Source organism: Crocodylus porosus, unplaced genomic scaffold (assembly GCF_001723895.1).
Source record: "Crocodylus porosus isolate Cpor-Errol unplaced genomic scaffold, CroPor_comp1, whole genome shotgun sequence".
NCBI lineage: Eukaryota > Metazoa > Chordata > Crocodylia > Crocodylidae > Crocodylus > Crocodylus porosus.
The window spans coordinates 83,681,134-83,701,189 of NW_017728886.1; the positions used below are offsets into that span (position 1 = coordinate 83,681,134).

General features: G+C 42.1%; 1 protein-coding gene across 4 annotated transcripts in view; it reads right to left on the bottom strand.

The window, feature by feature from the left end:
- Nucleotides 1-20,056, bottom strand: part of LRRFIP2 (LRR binding FLII interacting protein 2) — an 85,595-nt gene that overhangs the window by 5,508 nt on the left and 60,031 nt on the right. For 2 of the 4 annotated variants that reach the window (XM_019538181.1, XM_019538159.1), the window contains 6 exons: nucleotides 18,424-18,594; nucleotides 16,406-16,498; nucleotides 8,896-8,988; nucleotides 7,170-7,271; nucleotides 6,791-6,923; nucleotides 1,763-1,812 (listed from right to left, as the gene is read on the bottom strand). In XM_019538181.1, coding sequence (XP_019393726.1) covers nucleotides 1,763-1,812; nucleotides 6,791-6,923; nucleotides 7,170-7,271; nucleotides 8,896-8,988; nucleotides 16,406-16,498; nucleotides 18,424-18,594 — 642 coding nt within the window. The remainder of the gene's footprint in view (nucleotides 1-1,762; nucleotides 1,813-6,790; nucleotides 6,924-7,169; nucleotides 7,272-8,895; nucleotides 8,989-16,405; nucleotides 16,499-18,423; nucleotides 18,595-20,056) is intronic. The other 2 variants (XM_019538174.1, XM_019538167.1) reach the window with 1 other exon arrangement.

Consider the following 20,056-nt stretch of genomic DNA (forward strand, 5'->3'; position numbering starts at 1 on the left):
GTCACGACCTGAGGTTGGGAAACCACTGTTCTACAGGAATCACTGATAGCTTTTTTGGTGGGAAGAGTATGGAGAAGAGAGGGACAATGTATGAAACAAAAATCACTATCATGGCTAACCCGAGAATTCCCCTGCTGCTCTGTGGGATCATGCGGTTTAACTCACATGAACAGGAATTTGGTTTTTACTATCATACTCCTACCAGTTTAGGAACAAGCTTTAGTAAGTATATTGCTAATATTCTATCCCATATCTGGCTTGAGTTAATTTACTTAATTTTAAATTGAATAGTAAAAATAAGGTATTTTGTATTTTGCTAAAAAGGCTGACAAAATGGCTTGATCTGTGTCCTGTGCATTAGTTTGCCACACTGGTCAGTGAACCTCTAAATTAGAAGCTAACTAACTAACGTGTGGGTAACAGTCTACAGTACACATGAGTTACAGGGGACCGCCCAGAGATGCCAGCAGCCATGCCAGCAGCAAGGGGGGGAAGTGGGGTGGTGACGGCCTGCAGAAGCTGGCAGTGGCTTCAGCAGTGGCCAGTCTCAGGGGGGCACAGTCACTGGTACACTGCATCCTGTACTGGAAGCGACCTGCCTAAAGCAGTAGAGCATATTCAACAATGCTTCATTTTAACTGCATTAAAAGCCAATAATTAATTTTGTAAAGTTATTTTTTCATTTAAACAACTGTAGTTACCACAGGAATATTTTGGGTTGATGAACTGGAAGAATTGCAACACAAAGAACTTTTTTGTGGGTGATATCTTTTATTGCAGGGTTTCTCAACCTTTTAAATAGCAAGTACCCCCTAACTTCTGAAAAGTTTAATAAGTATCCCAACACTCAATTTTCCAGGGGATTTTATATTTATAGACTAATGTGTGCTATATGTTGGAAGAAGGACTGTGTATATAAGGCCATGATATGACAGATGTCTGATCTAGTGTGGATAGGGTTGCCACCTTTTACACCGGGGTGCACAAACTCAAGTATGTACCTGGGGTAGAGGTGATGTGGCCCAAAGCTAGGAGGGCTGAACCCAAATTATTACTGGGGAATTTAATTTTTTTGCTATAGTTTTGAGAGGATAAAAGGGTGAGAGAGAGAGAGAGAGAGTGCAAACCCCTGCCTGTGTCTTGCATATCCCCCAGGTTGAGAAACTATGTTTTACTGGACCAAGTATATGGTTGGGACAGGACTTTGGCCAGTGCATTCTTCATCAGGTCAGGAACCTGGAAAAAAAAGTTACCCACAAGAAGCTGTCCCTCACATGATCCACTAAGGAAAATTTTGAGAGTGCCTAGGACTTGATAAGCCAAATTATGTTAGACAGGCAATTTGACAACTTCTATTTTGCCTCCCCCCCTTTCATAAAAAGGAAAGAAAGATGATCACTGACCAGAAACGCTTTATAATATTAGACTGCAAATGAGTCAGTCCTATTTACACACACACTTTCAATTGGGACTATTTGAAGTAATTATAGTGGAGACACCCTCGAAGAAACTATTACACAAGATCAAGATCATGCTGATCAGGACATTCTAGGGGAAGAGCCTGATAATTCCTGGTAGATAGCCAGCACTTTTCTTAAAGATGTTAGTTTTGTTTTTTTTAACTTAATGCTGAGTTGGAGGCACTTCACTGATAGCAAACTAAAATACTTTCATATGCATGCCCTGTTTTCTTTCTTTTTTTTTTTTTTTTTTAAAGGTGACATTGCCTTTATAGAATATTCATTTTAAAAATTAGTTTTACCTGTGACAATAGTTCTTCCTTTTCTTCAGCCAGTTTTCGTAGCCGAACATCTAGAAGAATTAGAGCTCAATTAGAAATCTGATTGAGTTTAAGTTGGAAATTTATTGTTTGACATTTTATTTTCATTAAGCTCAAAAATAATTTTTTTTCCCCACACATAAAACCTATAAATATAAGGACATGCTGAAATGTAAGTCCTAATTTCCTGTTGGTTATTGCAGTGGATTAATTAGTAAAAGTCAGTGTGAATACATGATAAGTGACTGCAGTGTACTGTTCAAACATATTTTTGTTAAGCAGTAAAAAGGTAGCTTTCCTCACTTTAACATATAAAAGACTTAACAGCAATAAAGAACTCCAAGCCTCATTCCCAGTAGTTAATGGATGTTTGAGGATCAATTGGCAATAATTTCTATGAATAATGGAAAAGAAACTTTTTTCAATACGAATGTTATGCATAACCTGTAAGTACACAGGAATACTTCCTTTTATACTGAGTGATGGAAAACACCATTCAATGTAAAACTGAATTATGTAGCTTGTATAACATGTTTTTTAAGAGATGCTTAACTGACTTAGCAGGGAACTCTTCAATAAACTAAATCACAAAAAGGAAGCTTATAAGAAGTGGAAACTTGGACAAATAACTAGAAAAGAACATAAGAGCAGTGTTTGGGCATGCAGGGGTGGAGTCAGGAAGGCCAAAGTGCAACCAGATTTTGAGCTAGCAAGGGATATAAAGTATGTTGGTAGCAAGGGGGAAGATCAGAGAAAGTGTAGGTCCCTTACTGAATGGGGGAGGGAACCTTGTGACAGAAAATGCAGAAAAGGCTGAAGAGCTCAATGCCTATTTTGCCTCAGTCTTCATAGGCAAGCTCCCATACTACTGCACTGGGTAGCACACTTAGGGGAGGAGATGAGCAGCCAACAGTGGCAAAAGAACATTAGGGACTATTTAGAGAAGCTGAACATATACAAGTCCATGGGGCTGGATGGGATGCACCTGAGGGTGCTGAGGGAATTGGCTGATGTGACCACAGAGCTACTGACCATCATCTTTGAAAACTTATGGCGATCAGGACAGGTCCTGGATGACTGGAAAAGGGCAAACAGAGTGCCCATATTTAAAAAAGGAAAGGAGGAGGATCCAGGGAACAACAGACAGGTTAGCCTCACCTCAGGCCCTGGAAAAATCATGAAGAAGATCCTCAAGAAATCCATTTCTAAGCACTTGTGGGAGAAAGAGGTGATTAGGAAGAGTCAGCATGAATTCACCAGGGGCAAGTCATGCCTGATAAACCTGACTGCCTTCTATGATGAGATGACTGGCTCTGTGGATGCAGGAAGACCAGTGAATGTGATATACCTTGATTTTAGCAAGGCTTTGGATACAGTCTCTCACAACATTTCTCACAGGCAATCTAGGGAAGTATGACTGGATGAATGGACTATAGGGTGGATAGAAAACTAGCTGGAGCATCGAGCTCAGAGAATAGTAATCACTGGCTTGATGTCTAATTGGAGGCCAGTACCAAATGGAGTGCCCCCAGAGGTTGGTCCTGGGGCCAGTTTTGTTCAATGTCTTCATCAGCAACTTGGAAGATGGCATAGAGCAGTGCTTCTCAAAGTGGTGGTCTGCGGACCAGCTGGTCGCCGGTCCCCAGCAATTCCAGGAAAGAAAGAAATATATTTTCAGAAGCATAACACTGATATGTCATAGCGCCATAGTTCGTACATTCCAACACTCCAGGTGACGTCATGTTGTGCAAGGGTGAGGAAGGAGAAAGAAACAGCCGGTCATGCATTTGTGTAGCACTGTTACACGCAGTTGCTGCCACCAGCTGAATTGGGCACTGGTCCCTGACCCCCTGGAAAAAAAATTGCCTGTCTGCCACATGAGATAGTTTGAGAAGCACTGGCATAGAGTACACCCTCAGCAAGTTTGCAGATGACACCAAGCTGGAGGGGAGCAGTAGATACACTGGAGGTTAGAGCTAGAATCGAGTGACCTAGACAAACTGGAGAATTGGGTCAAAAGAAATCTCATGAGGTTCAATAAGGACAAATGCAAAGCCCTGCACTTAGGATGGAACAATCCCATATACCAGTACAAGCTGGGGACTGAGTGGCTGGGCAACAGCTCTGCAGAAAAGGACCTGGCAATTACAGTGGACAATAAGCTGAGTATGAGCCAGCAGTGTGCCCTTGTTGCCAAGAAGACTAATGGCATACTGGGCTGCATTGGTACGAGTGTTGCCACTCATGGGAACTTTTGGAGGGCTGCATGTGTTTAAATTAGTAGGTCCAGATGCTCTTCACCCAAGGGTGCTGGGAGAATTGGTAGGGGTCATAGTGGGGCCCCTGGCATGGCTCTACGAGCGCTCATAGGGCACTGGCCAGGTACCACAGGATTGGAAAAAGGCCAATGTGGTCCCCATTACAACAAGAGTAGAAAGGAGGACCCTGGCAATTATAGGCCAGTCAAGTCTTACCTCGGTCCTTGGGAAGACCTTTGAGAAAATTATCAAGGAGCATATCTGCAAGGGCCTAGCAGGGGAGGTAATGCTCAGGGGCAACCAATATAGGTTCATTGAAGGCAGGCTCTGCCTGACTAACCTGGTTTCTTTTTATGATTAGGTCACAAACTCCCTGGACAAGGGTGTCAGGGTGGATGTCACCTTCCTGGACTTCAAGGCCTTTGACACCGTTTGTCACCACATTCTTGTTTAAAACCTTGGTGACTGCGGCACTGATGCCTACACAATCAGATGGGTGGCAAACTGGCTAGGTGGTTGCATGCAGAGTGGTTGTGGATGGGTCATTTTCGACCTGGAGGGATGTAGGTAGTAGAGTCCCCCAGGACTTGGTCCTGGGGCCTGTACTGTTCAACATACTTATCTGGATGTGGGTGTGGAATGCACACTGTCCAAATTCACTGACAAGACCTAGTTGTGGAGCGAGGTACACACACTGGAGGGGAGGGACAGAATACAGCTAGATCTATTCAGGTTACAGAGGTAAGCGGATGAGAATAGGATGGAATTCAATGCAGGCAAGTGCAAGGTACTGCTTCTAGGGAGAAAGAAGCAGCTACACACCTATAGGCTGGGGAACACCCTTCTTGTCAACACAGTGGCAGAAAGAAATCTTGGAGTCATTGCTGACTCCAGGATGAACATGAGCCCCCAATGCAAGGAAACAGTCAGTAAGGCTGACTGTACCTTGTTATGCATCCACAAATGCATCACAAGCAGGGCCAGAGAGATGATCCTTCCCCTCTATGTGGCATTCATCAGGCAACAGTTGGAGTACTGCATCTAGTTCTGGGCGCTGCACTTCAAGAGGGAGATGTGGCTAGCATTGACAGGGGCCAAAAGAGGGCCAGTCGCATGGTCAAGGGGCAGTGGGGCAGGCCCTACAAGGAGAGGCTAAAGGGCCTGAACCTATTCAGCCTCCACAAGAGAGGGCTGATAGGGGATCTGGTAGCCATTTACAAACTCACTGGGGGGGGGGCAGCAAGAATTGGGGCAGGCTCTGTTCCCCCGGGCACCACCCGGGGTTACCAGGAATAAGAGCCGAAAATTGTTAGAGTGAAGGTTCAGGCTGGACATCAGGAGGCATTGCTTTACAGCTAGGGCTGCTAGGCTCCAGAATGGGCTCCCAAGTGAGGTGGTATTCTCTCCTACCTTGGGGGTCTTCAAGAGAAGGCTGGGCAGATATTTGGCTGGGGTGATATGACTGGGACACTCATTCCTGTCTGGGGCAGGGGGTTGGACCTGATGATCTGTTTAGGTGCTGCTGTAATTATTTTGCACTTGTTATGTGTTATAACCTTTTGTAATAGGTGGCCATGTTCGCATACGCCAATTAGAGGCTTGCATAGTGTTTATGTAACAGGTGCTAAGTGAATAAGAGACTCTAGGGTTGCAAGTATAGAAGAATCACGCGATGGGATTTTCCACATGGGGTTTCCCAAGGGAAAGTCCAGTGTCTGTCAGTAATGTGACAGTCACCGCTCCGAGCCAATGAAGAAGTGCCGCACGCGATTAGACCGCCCTGCATCACTGAGGGTATAAAAGACATTGCACTACGAACTTTGGGGTCTTTGCGCGCCCAACAGAAAGTAGTCACGGATTGGTTCGAACTCGGAGCAACCTTCGGCCCGGCCAGCCGGAGGGGAAGACGCCAGACCCACCTGATCCCAGCAACCAACCCTGGAAACACCTCGCCAGAACACAACAGCAGTCTCACATGTCACTAGGGCGCGTGAGACATCAGTGAGTGTGTGCTCACTGGTGGACACAACACCATTGATTAAGTTTGTTTTGTTTAACGTTTCATCAATAAAGCTAAGCCTGACCATTTATAACATTGTCAGAGCGTGATCTGCTGTAAGCCCAACTATTGAAAGATCCTGTAACAGGTGCCATCCAACCCCAAGCACTATGAAACTAGGTCAAAGGAAGTGATTATTCCCCTCTACTTAGCACTGGTGAGGCCACATCTAAAGTGCTGTGTTCAGTTTTGGGCACCTCACTACAGAAACGATGTGGACAAGTTGGAGAGAGTCCAGCAGAGGGCAACAAAAATGGTGAGTGGACTGGAGGACTTCTGAGGAAAGGCTGAGGAAACTGGGCTTATTTAGTCTAGAGAAGAGAAGACTGAGAGGGGATTTAATAGCCACCTTTAATTACCTGAAGGGGGGTTCAGAAGAGGATAATTAACATTGTATTTGCTTCAGTTTTCAGCTTTAATATACTGGATTTTAATAATTATTTACAATTTCTATGCTGGATGGAGCTAGACAGTTCTCAGTGGTGGCAGATGACAGAACAAGGAACAATGATCTCAAGTTGCAGCAAGGGAAGTTTAGGTTAGACATTACGAAGAATTTTCTCACTAGGAGGGTAGTAAAACACTGGAACAGGTTACCCAGAGAGGTGGTAGAATATCCATCCTTGGAGGTTTTTAGGACAAAACAGGATCTACTAAAACCTTTAAAAGAAAATGTGTGAAGCATGTGTTTACCTAGTGGTCCTTCTCCTGCAGTTTCCAAGACATGAGCTGCTTCTTGTGATACAACAGTTATTGCACCAACCACTGGTTCATGGTTTACATCACCATTTGGAGTGCCATCTGGGATTATAACTAATCCATGTTTCTGAAAAACACAAACAAACAAAAAAACTATACCCATACAAAAGAAACATTAAAACATAATTGGATAGAAAGGTACTTCCAGAAGCGTTTTCAGCCAGATTGAAACAATAACACTAAAATACACTATTTATTTGATGGCTGAGTTTTTTGGCATGTACAGGAGTACTAATATGCTTTCTCTTATGTTGACTGTAGTTTCAACCCACATTCCTGTGCTTATATTACTGTATGACTGCTACTAACATACCTCTCCTTTCTTCATTGTTTCCTTCATGTCAGTCAACTCATCTCTGAGCTCATCTCTCTCATTCTTAATGCAGTCAAAGTATTCTTTCTGTCTTTCTAAAGCCTGGGTACAGGCAGGTAGCAAGAAAAAGAATGGGATAGAGAAAAAGCATGTGATAGACAATAGAGAGAACTCTTATACAAATAAATGCAAACTGACGAATAAAAGAAAGAAACAGAAAGGGGATTATAAAGCTGTACAATTCTACTGACTACCTTTTACAAGAGTCTAATATAACCCAACCCCCTCACCTATTAATTTATGTCAAAAACAAACACTCTTCATTCTACCATTCTTCCACAGAGTATTTAATTCACTGAACTGTCTTATAAAACCCTCAAAAGAAGAACATCTTTACTGATAACATATTTTCACAAACATTTTGGATACATTTAATAAATACTTGTTTATGACTTCAAGAGAAGTTTCTATGTCACAATCCAAATGCATGATTATTTACTAAAATTTGCATGCTGCTAAGTTGGGCAAACTACTCCAATGTTCTCCATACTACTCCATGCCCTTCTCAAAGTCAGCAGGTATATCTGCTTATAAATACCTACATGTATTATTCGCATGTATACTTCAGGCACTCAATTACTGACAGACACTTTTAAAAAAAAAAAAGTGACACTAACCAGTATTTTAATCCAAAAAGAATCAAAACCAAACACAAAACATTTACATAATAGTCTCTCTCAACTATATTGCAGCTGTAATCCAGAGCTAAATCAGCCACGCTCAACTGATTGGACAGCTTTCCAATGCTCCATTCAGATTCATCATGGCACATATAACAAGTAATTCTCAATCTGACAACTGCACAAATGTAAACATATATGTTTACATTACAAGAGAACTTATCTAATAAACACTGTGGCATGCACACGTTTAGGAATAGACTGATATCAAATATGAAAGAAAAATACTTAACATTGTATTTGCTTCAGTTTTCAGCTTTAATAAACTGGATTTTAATAAACTGGATTTAAAATTTCTATGCTGAGTGCAACTTTTCATACAGTATTCTGCTAATTTATTTCAGCAGAAAAGAATTCAAACTTGTACGTGTACTTGATAAGTGCTCTGAAAAGATGACTGTAAAATTTAAACGCTGCATACTAGCAGACCTCTAGGAACCCTTTGGCTTTCAGCTTTCATTCCATAGTTACTTATTCTTATTAATCAACCAGGTTTTTTGCTGCTTGTTAGGGAAAACAAGATTCAAAACCTAATTAAACTTATTTTAAAATATATTTTAGGCAAGGCTTGGGGAAAAAAAATCTACCTGGTACCTACTAGATATAGTGCAAAGTATATGTAGCTCTGGATCTACCCAAAGCACTGGAATTGGCTAAAAGGCATGACAACTGGCTAGATGAATCCTACAGTCCAGTCTTAATACAGGAAATGCAGTATTCACAATCAATTTCTTAAAGCATAAAACTGTAAATGTATCTGTCATACTCACTCTACATATGAAATCTTCTAATATGGAACAGAACTCATTGATTTCTTGCCGTGAGGATTTTTTATTTATTCATAAATAACCAGACTACAAAGAGTTATAAATGGCTAAAATAAGTGGCCTTCATATCCATAGACTATTAAAAGTCCTATGGAACACTGATATATACCAGTTTATTTCTAAATTCATACACCTTTCTCCACCATATTTATTGCATACCCCAATTTTTTTATCTTTCCAATTAATTGTCTCCTGGAGGTCATACACCTCTCTGGTTAAGCAGTCTACTTTCTGCTGCATGCGTTGATTCTCCTGCAGTACATGAGAGGAAAGAAAGAATAAAAGAAAGACAGAAAAGGAAAAGTAAGAGACAAAGAAAATTTAGTAGTACAAAAAAAAAAAAAAAAAAATGAATGAAAAGATTTTTAAGAATAAAGTTTAAAAACAGATATGGCATCTGAGGCTAAAACTAGTTTTTCCCTTTTTTGATTTGTACAAGAATATTGTAACTGACTTTACAATATTATGCAAGAGAATATAATATGTAATTTCCACTGCTGATGAATTTAAATGAGCATATGATTTTTCACGTCACAGCAGTTCCAAATGCTATCTGAAAGCAACATTGTTGATGGCATAAATGTATAATAACATTCCTTATAATTACTTTTATAGTAGCTCTTCAGCAGAGACTGACAATTATCATATGAAATTACACTAACATTTCACTTCAAATTGTATAAATTATTGCAATGCATTAAAAATGCTTACAGCCACAAAACTAATTTAATTAAATTGTAGCATCTAGGCAGGTAGTTTACAAATCAAGTCAAGTTGCTTGCTTATCCTTGCAGTCTCATCAATTTACCCCAATAGCAAAAGGTACACACATTAGAAACTTTAAAAAAACTGAACAGAAGTAAAAGTATTACCTACAGAAAACAGACTAATGTTTGCTTCAGTGAGAAATGTATATTTTAACTGCAATTCCTTTAAGAAAATGTGCTCATCTCAACCAAACCAATTTGATGGTTATTATACAGCAAATAGAATGAGAACAAAAATGTTCTTTTATGTAATATAATTAATGTAGTCAGAATCTGGCACTGGTATTTCTAAACAGGTCTAACTCTTCTGTACTCTATTTAGAATCATCACACTGTACAGTTTGATGATTTTTAGCAGAAAAACTTACAAAGGCGAGAAACTGCACGTTAAAGCACTGAATACAACATATAAAGGTTTCAATATTAGTTTATAAAATAACTGCATAAGAAAAATCTGTAACAAATCTATTACATGTGCCCAACAAAATACAAATCACTCTACAAACTGTGCTTAAGAACTTATATTTATATACATGGTTTTTATGTACGTGTATGTTTTATTACCTCAAACTTTACAAAATGAAAAAGCAAGTGTCTTGAAAATTAGAAAGAAGAAGAGCGTCTAAGAAGAAATGTTTATCACTTACAGTTTTAGATAATATACTAGTACATCTAGATGTGACTTCAGTATTTTTAGCATTTTTTGGTTGGTCTGCTAAAATTTTCTTTTAGCCCTCTTGCCCGCAATCTCTTCCTGTTTGTTATGATAACAAAACTATATATGAGCTAGATCCTAATTCACAAATTAATGGTAAATGTCAGAGAAAGTCAGAACATATACGAGTTGGCTTGGCCCTCAGTTTTTGGTCCAATATACCACATTGCTTCTTCAAGTTAATCAAATGCCCCTTGGGTTAGCCAGAGGACACACCACACGCTTTCACTTTGTTCTTCAGATGACAGAACTGCAGCCCCAGTAGTACCTTCATCACCTCCCTAGCCATACCTGATCTAGACTGGGGTTGACAACCTAAAGCCTGCAGGCCAGATTTGAACCAAACACACCCTTTGAATCTGCCTTGGGGCTTTGGTGTCATTAAGCAGCAGGGGACTTACCCTGCACTGCACTTCAGTCAGCTGCCTAGAGGTCTGACAGAGGTGAGCTCTACCCATGCAGCCCTGAAGTCAAGAGGCATGGGCTCTGGCAGACAGGGACTGCAGCTAAGTAGCAGGGTAGCAGCAGCTCTGAGCTAGGTCATTTTGGCTTCCTGCTGGAAAATGTTGTTGACCCCTAAGCTAGATTGCTCTTACAAGACTTTTGCGTTTCATAGGCCTGAAAAGATAGCCTTAGAGAACCATATAGCTAGCAGACACACTAAGGAAAATAACAGAGAAAGAAGCTTTCAAAATGTTGCATAAAAATGTTTACATTTTTAAGCATGTCTAAACAACAGCTAGGAAGTTTGGCTTAAACCCTCAAAGAAGATTCCCACAGATTTTAAATTTCAGCACCTAAATATCTTTGATGATATAGGCCTCATCATAGAAAATAAGGATTGGAAGGGACCTCAGGAGGTCATCTAGTCCAACCCCCTGCTCAAAGCAGGACCATCCCAAACTACATCATCCCAAAGGCTTTGCCTAGCCAGGTCTTAAAAACCTCCAAGGATGGAAAGTCCATAACATCTCTGGGTAGCCTGTTCCAGTACTCCCCTAGTATCTAACCTAAACTTCCCTTGCTGCAACTTGAGGCCATTTCTCCTTGTTCTGTTACCTGCCACTGCTGAGACCAGTCTAGCTCCATCCTCTTTGGAACCACCCTTCAGGTAGCTGAAGGCTCCCAGTTTCCTCAGCCTCTCCCTCAGAAGTCATATTCCTCAGCCCCCTACCCATTTTCCACTGCTCTCTGCTGGACTCTCTCCAATTTGTCCACATCTTTTCTGTAGCAGAGGGTCCAAACCTGGGTACGGTACTCCAGATGTAGCCTCACCAGTGCTGAATAGAAGGGACTAATCACTTCTCTAAATCTGCTGACAATGCTCCCACTAATGTGGCCCAGTACACCGTTTGCCTTCTGCACAACAAGGCTATACCGTTAGCTCATATTTAGCGTACTGTCCACTTTAACTCCCAGGTCTGTTTCTGCAGAGCTTCTAGTTAGCCAGTAAGACCCCAGCCTGTACCAGTGCATGGGATTGTTTTGTCCAAAATGCACAACTTTGCACTTCTTATTGAATTTCATGAGATTTTTTTTGATCCAATCCTTCAAGTTATCTAGATCTCTGAATCCTAGTCCAACCCTCCAATGTATCTACTAGTCACCCCCACACTTAATGTCATCCTCAGACTTAGGATGTACTCCATCCCATCTTCCAGATTTTTTTTCATGTTTTTTTTCATATGACAAAAATGCCATGTCAGAGTCATATTTCACATTGGACAGAGCTGAGCTAGGATTGAGATGGGTTGTCAAGGGCACTGAGGTTTCCAGGGCAATAGAAGACAGGGCATTCTGTAACTATGTGGTCTGCAGTCTGTGGGGGGTGCCACATTCACAAGCGGCACTGGATTTCAGGCCCATTTAGTGCATGTTATGGCAGAAGTGGCTGTAGCCAGTTTACAGTCTACTGAGGTGGACCCAGGAGAGTATGTCTAAATCGAAGTCAGGTGGTCCTGTTGAGGAGTTTGGGATGAATGTTTTGAGTCTACAGTTCTCAGAAGCCCATTGTTCTTCCCACAGTTGTACAGCCCAGTCGTCTGGGGAAGAACCTTTGGAAGTAGAGTGCAGGTGGGCAGTAAGGGGTTTTGTAGTTCAGAGGCGCTGCCCAATGAGGATCTGCACAGATGTGCTATGTAGGTAGTCAGTATGGTCTAGTTCAGCATGGCGAAGGAAGCAGAAGCTTTGCTGCTCATGGATGTCAGGAAGAACAATACCACTGATCGGTGTTAGCTATGATGTAGGGGTACAGTAGATGCATCCAGATATGAGCGGCATGCTGTTAAGTGCCCTCTCCACTTTGTGAGTGCGGGCACTTTGGCATCACACCGGGGCACAGCATTCTGCTGTTGAGTATGCCAGTGCCAAGGTGGATGTCTGAAGTATGGTGGGGTTAACTCTCCATCTGAGACCAGCTAGTCAATGAGAGGTTCTTGCAAGCTTGTACTTTGGGTGCCAGTTGGGTAAGGTGCATCTTGTGGGTTAGGGTGTGGTCCAGGGTGACTCCAAAGTTCTTTGGGTAGCTTTTGAAAGGGATGGAATTTGTTCCACACTTGACATTCAATGTTGTTTTGGCAAATTTGTTGGCAAGGTGGAAGGTACTGACAGTCTCTGTGATGTTTAGTTTGAGTCTCCAGTTCTGAAAGTAAGTGCTTATGGTAGTGAGGTCCTTTGTCAGACCTTGCTTTAGATTCTTGAAGTTTTGTCCTGCAATCATGAGGGCTATGTCGTCTGTGCATATATATACTTTATGGATGTTGTGGGGGCAAGTCTAAGGTATAGATGTTGAAGAGCAAAGGTACTAGGACAGATCCCTGAGGCACGTCACTCTTCAAAGGGTGCCTTTTCCAATATGAAGAGTGAAGTAACAGTTGAAGATGAGTTCTGGCAAAAAGTGGACCATGTTTGTTGGGGATTTTGTGAAGGAGCTTCAGTGAGGCCTCACTGCCATACTGTGTCACAGGCTGTAGATAAAACTACAAAGACTGCTCTGCACTTCTGCTCTTCTTCAAAAGCTGCCTCTGTGAGGGAGGAGACCTAGTCAGTAGTTGAGCAGTCCTGACAGAAGCCAGCCTGTTACTCTGGGAGCTGGGGATTGATGATGAGGTATAGGCGATTGTAGAGGACTCTCCATGGGTTTAAATCCCACTGAGAGATGGCTGATTGGTTTGTAGCTACCTGGGTCTTCCAGTGGTTTATTTGGTTTAAGGATGATGACAACTTTGACACGCCACCAGATTTTGGGTGGAAATGGGAAAAAAGCATTGGAGCCAGGAGAGAATGCAGTCCCTAAAGTGGATGAAGAATTCTGGATGGAAGTTGTCTGGGCTTGAGGACTTTCCAGCCTCAAGGGTGCTGATGGCCTGCATCATCTCTTTGAATTTAAAGTTGATGCAGAGATTTGAGTCTACTGAGGAAAGAGTACCAGGTTTCTTCCAATTTTGCATTCACCATGCGGGGGAAATATCTGTCTGATTTTGAAATTTTTCCATTATTAATACATCTGGTGATGTCACTGGCCTTTACTGGAGCTTTTGGGGATTGTCTGGAATTGCCAGTTGAGCAGCTGATAGTGAACCAGGCTTTCCTGCTAAAGTGGGTGAAGTTTATGTTTTGGGTGGTTTGGATCTATTTATCTTGTCTCTGTTTACTGAGGTGGTCAAGGAGTGCTGTGACAGCATTATGGATTTCTTCAAGAGTGGTAGCAGATTGATATTAATTGGCTAATGTATTGCATTTGTCATCCCACCCAGGGAGGTAGTATTGTCAAAAGCCTCAAGAAATGTTGTGTTTGGCAGTCTGAATGATTGGAGAGCAGAATGTTTCATATGTCTTACTGACATCAGGGTTGGTTGGTTCAAGTAGGGAGGTAATGAGTTTAGCAGGGTCTGTTTTGAATTTGTCCCAGTTAGCTTTAGTGGAGTTACAACGTGGGGTTGGTAAGCTTGATACGAGTTGTATAAATGCAGGATTCTTAATTAAAGATGTCAGTGCTGCAAATGGGGGATATTGCTGATTGCCATTCTGATGGGAGGAGAAGTCAGAAAGGTTGTTGCACTTGTGAAGGCCAGGACAGGGCTGGTATCGGTTTTCCATTTGGTTGACTGGAAGGAGCCAAGTTGCTTGGAGTCATAGAGCAAGGTGAGTTCTGCTGAAGATGCCCAGGCTACCAGTGCTTTGCCATCTGGAAAGTCATGTTGGTAGCCACACTCCAAATGCTGAGCAAAGAAATCTACAGAGTAAATCATTGTGTGGGGGTATATAGGGATGTTAGTGAAGGGGGTTTTAGGTGGTTTATACACATTGACTGTGGTTACCATTGATGAATGCTGCAATCCAAGAGTTTGTTGCTGCAGGGAGAAGTGGCTATTAGTCTGGATGTGACACAGGTTTTGGCAAATGTAGTAATGCCATAGTATGGATGGTAGAGTGTAGCAATCAAGGTGAAACCCAGGATTGTGGAGGTTCTTATCATCAGTTGGGCAGTTTCCTGGATTAGGTTCCCTATGGCAAAGTACTGTTGGGCCAGCTGCTGGATTATTTAGCACTTGGCTCGAGTCAGGCCCTCGCATTAAGCTGGATAACTGTTTGAAGAAATCCTCATCCTCCTGGTCTGGTCTACAGCAGACACCCACCATGATGTCACCCCTTGTTACTCTCCCCTCTGACACTAACCAAGAGACTTTCAACAGGCCTATCTCCAGTTTCATACTGGACTCCCAACCAATCATACATATATCTTTTACATAAAGAGAAATTCTCCATTTCTTCATAAATTAAGGAAGGATAAGTCCTAACATTCTTTGTTTCACCAGTGTAATATAGGAACAAGGAGCTGCCCCGGATGTTATGATCTTGTACTACTAGGCCAACTCTGACAATGATATGTTCATAGTTAGTAGGGTCAGAAGGGACCTGAGCAGATCATCAAGTCCAACACCCTGTCATGGCAGGAAAGAGTACTGGGGTCAAACAACCCCAGCAAGGTGATTGCCAAGCTTTGTTTTAAAGACCCCCAGGGTAGGAGCCAGCACCACTTTCCTTGGAAGTTGGTTAAAGATCCTAGCCGCCCTGACAGTGAAGTAGCACCTCCTGATGTCTAATCTGAATCTACCCTCTGCCAGCTTGTGACCGTTATTTCTAGTCACTCCTGGTAGCGCTTGGGGGAACAGGGACTCCCCCGATGCCTACTGTTCCCCTCTGACTAGTTCGTAACAGGCCACTAGATCCCCCCTCAGCCTTCTTGTGGCTGAACAGGTTTAGGTCCCTTAGCCTCTCCTCATAGGACCTGACCTGCTGCCCCTGATCAAGCCAGTGGCCCTTCTCTGGACCCTCTCAATGTTGTCCACATTGAAGTGCGGCGCCCAGAACTGGACACAGTACTCCAGCTGCGGCCTGACCAGTGCTGCGTGGAAGGGGAGTATCACCTCCCTGGATCTGCTTGAGATGCATCTGTGGATGCATGGCAAGGTGTGGTTGGCCTTCTTGCCTGCATCCCCACACTGCCAGCCCATGTTCAACTTGGCATCAATGATGACTCCAAGATCCTTTTCTGTCTCTGCACTGACAAGAAGGGAGTTCCCCAGCCTGTAGATATGGTGCTGGTTCTTCCTCCCCAGGTGCATCATATATGAATGAATACACAAATATTATGCAAACCTAATTCAAACAGTATAAACCTGTCTTTTTAAAATTGGAAAGGAAAAGGAAAAAAAGTTAATTTGTAGCTTGCAGAATGTGGGCAATCTGGTTGACTAATATTTGTAGAAATTCCAGTTCCTCAGAAATGCCAATACCTGAACACACTTTTCCATACAAGTACTAAATCTGTGCTCACAGAAGAAAGAGGAACACTGGCCCAAGGACTTAAATATTCAAAACAAGATTTAAATTACAGCAAAACAAAACAAAACTTTTAAAAACTTCAGACAAACATTTCCAATTTTCCATTAGATCCAGCAAACTGATATAGAGTAATTAAAAATTCTTCTGGCTAGCTTATATTCTTGTTACCAAGTCAGGACAACTTTTTTTCCTAAGAATTATAGAGATGGTACTTATATCTATTTTATAAAAGTGGAGACAGCATATACATATATACCACCCAAGCCTTCTATACTCTGTCTATGCCCAATTAAAAAAAACCTGACATCTTTCCAAAAGTCTCCTCAGAATATGTACATACCTCTATTAGTTCATCTCTCTGGCGAAGACCTTCTTTAAGTTCATCCAACTTATGCTGCAGAACATTGCCCATGTGTTTGTGCCTTTCCAGTTCCTACAGAAAACAAATATGCAAGTAACTCAAACCTTGTTTTGTGTTTCTTACATACATATTCCATATAAAGTTAAAAGAGGTTACAAAGATGAGAAAATGTTAGTACTGATGCTGAATTCCTGCAAGATTAAAAAAAAAAAAATCAAAGAGACTAATAGCTAATCTTCAGTTTCATGGTCTTAAAAAATTTTCCAGACTAGCCCGAAGACTAAAAGCCTTCTAAGCTAGGTATTAATATTAAAAACACAGAAACAAGCCTGGTTGGTGTCTTGCCCCCACCTCATGATCCAAGGAAAACGAGGTGGTAAGAAGCCAAATTTTCCCCTTTTCATCAGATTACTGAACCCAGATCAGGCTTCTGTGCATTACATCACACAGCAAGTGTCAGAAAAATTTTGGATTAACACCCTTTGGACAGAAAAAAATCTAAGTGACTGAAGATTACTGATTTTTACCCAATGGGGAGAGATATTGGAGGCCCTGTAATTTTAACTCAGGGTGGGCAAAATGCAGCCTGTGGGCTGAATCTAGCCTGAAGAGCAATTTTGCCCAGCCCATGACAGGTCCTTTGGCTCTGCTGGGCAGTGCTGAAGCACTCCCATGCTAGCCCGCAGCTCGTCACAGGATGCCTGCATAGTGGCAGCAGCCCCCAGCCCTGCCAGCTCGGCACGGGCTATAGTGGCATGGAGTGGCAGCAGGGCAGGTACCGTGGCAGCAGCAGGAGCCCTGGTGAGAGGTTTGCATCCAGAGCCAGGGCCTGGTCTTCAGGGAGATCATGCATGGCTGGGTAAGGACCTAAGTCAGGGGCTGGGGGCTGGTCTCCATAAAGACAGGCCCCTGCCTCCAGACAAATCACCCTTACCAGGACTCCTGCTGCTGCCCCCACATACTGCTCTACCCTATACTAAGCCAGCAGTGCTGGGGGCTGCCATGTGGGCAACCCAAAGCAAGCTAAGGTCTGGCAGGGAACAGGGGTATTCCCACCTCCCTTGGCCCAGTCCTGGCAGCTAAGTCCAAGTGCATGGTGGGGTGAGGAGTGTCTGCCAATTCACACTTCTCACTTCTCCCTCCCCACTGTGGGCAGCTTACCCCAGGCCAGGAAAGAAGACAGGTAAGCAGGGGCGGGGGGGGCGAGGCAGGAGGTTAAGTTCCCCCCACTTGGTGAGCTCAGCAGTGACACATGGCCATTCCCTACACATGCCTCCCCTCCTTGGCTGCAGGACTTGCAACCATCCTCTCCCATTGTGGGTGTTGCAGCCCCCTCAGTGAGGCCCGGCAGCAGCTTCCAGCTCTTCCATGGACCTGTGCTGTCACTGCCCCAGTCCCAGACACAGCTCCAAGAAGCCACGCAGGCAGCGTGCACAGGCAGGTGGGGAGTTGTGTCCGGGACCAGGGTCAGGGGTGGAATCATGGGGCTGTGACAGCATGGGGCCAGGGGTGAGGCAGAGCTGTGATCCACTCCCTGCATGCCCCCGCCTGCAGAACCCATGCCCATCAAAGGGGTGTGGGGGCACCAGATCATGGCTCCTACATGGCCCCAGCCCTGCGCTATCCCTGCCCCATGACCCTGCCTTGTGATCCCAGCCTCCACACCTGCCCTGCTCCTGAACACTGCTGCCCAGAGGCCTATCCTGCACAGCTAGTTTTGGTGAGTTGCTGCACTGAGGGGAGGGATTGGGAGGGAGGAAGAGAAGAGTGGTGATCCAACCCATGACAGCTCACTAAAACAGCTTATGTGGCGGCCCAAATAACTGACCACCCCTGTTTTGACCGTCTGCTCTGGCCTTTTTGCACTAAAAAAAAAATAATTTTCAGCATCCAAAAACTTCTACTAATAACAAGGCTGTCTTATTAAAAAAGGCTCTTTTTTCTTTAAAAGCAGTTTATGCTCTTATAATACAGCTTAATCCATGAAATATCAGTACCTTTGACTTCTCTTCATTCTCCCTGAAGAATTCTGCCATCTGCTCCTCTCTCTCTTCAATGATATCTTTTAGTGTATCCACTTGATAAATCAAATTGTTTTTCTCATTATCTAACTGTGCATTGGATACCATGGCCTTCTTATACTTCTCTTCAACTTCAGCAAGAGAATCCTACACAAATATTGGAAATATCAACATTAGTGTATCAAAAAGTAACGTGAATGTTAAATACCATCATAATATTGAAGGACCTAAATTCATTTTGCACTAACATTCAGACAAAACATTTTATTAATCTGCTAAATTAGGCATTGTAGGTAGAAACAGAGAATAAAAACAATAAATCTCTACTCTTCAGCTGATGGTACTAATTCAAGGCAAAGTAATTATTGTAAAACTTGCACAACAAGTTACAGATTCATTTTTCACTAGTATTATGCCACCTTCATAACTTTGGTACTCATAAAACCTATTTCTCCCATAAATGTATATTTTCTTGACTCTGACGCTGCATAATTTTTATGTTATGTTTTTGCAAATATACCCTGGAATTACATTAAATGACAAACTTAAAGAAAACTGAAACTAGTAACTTAACTGTTCAGATACAGATTATGGCAAAAAAAAGTGTAAGCGATCTTAACTGTTTAAATCTAAGCTTTAAAAAAACACCTGAACATGATCACAACTTCTGAATACTTATATTTTATCTTATAACATTATACATGAAAAAGTAAACAGAGATGTCTCTTAACTACATAGGGACTTATCAAAACATGCGACTACCTTAAAACAAACTTTATATATTTTGTATATAAATTGGAGTTACATATTGGAGTTTGATATATCTATATAATGTGTGTGTGATATAGACCTATAAGTCTATATCAGTTTGATATATCTATATAATGTGTGTGTGATATAGACCTATATCTATAGATATATCAAACTTCAATAACCTCTAATATATAACTACATAGCTATATTTATATCTCAAAATGTGTGTCAAAATAGTCACACATTTTGGTAACCATCTTACGTATAGAGACACCTATATCTCAAAGTCTATAACTTTTCCTTACCAAGTTTACTATTTGTTAGAAAACACTTCATTTACATTTTGGAAATCACAGTAGTTTTGATCTCTCCCTCCCCCACCTCACTGACTGCAGACAAGGCATACGTACAAATTGTTATATGCCTAACTCACTCCTAACCACTTCCCTTATGTCCTTTGTGCTTGTAAGGCTTCTGAAAAACAGGATAACAAGCAGCCAAATGTCAACTATCCAAATACTATAGAAGCTATTAGACTCTGTGAATTTTTTAAAATACATAGTGGCCCTTGTATAAAATTACTTTCAAAGTGTGAAAACTTAATATCACTAAAAGATGCAAGGAAAAAACAAACAAAAAAAAGCACAAAAGCAAAAATGTATTCAATCATCAAGTCCATTTTTTGCCAATGCAGGACTATTTCCCACTCTGTCTTATCCAGTCTAATTTTCAAAGTCCAAACTGATATAATTTCCAGTATTAATAGTATTAGTAGAGAATCTATACAACCCAAGACATTGGCCATGACTCCCTTCTGCTTGGTGCTGTCCAAAGCAAAGAGAGCCTATAATTCAAA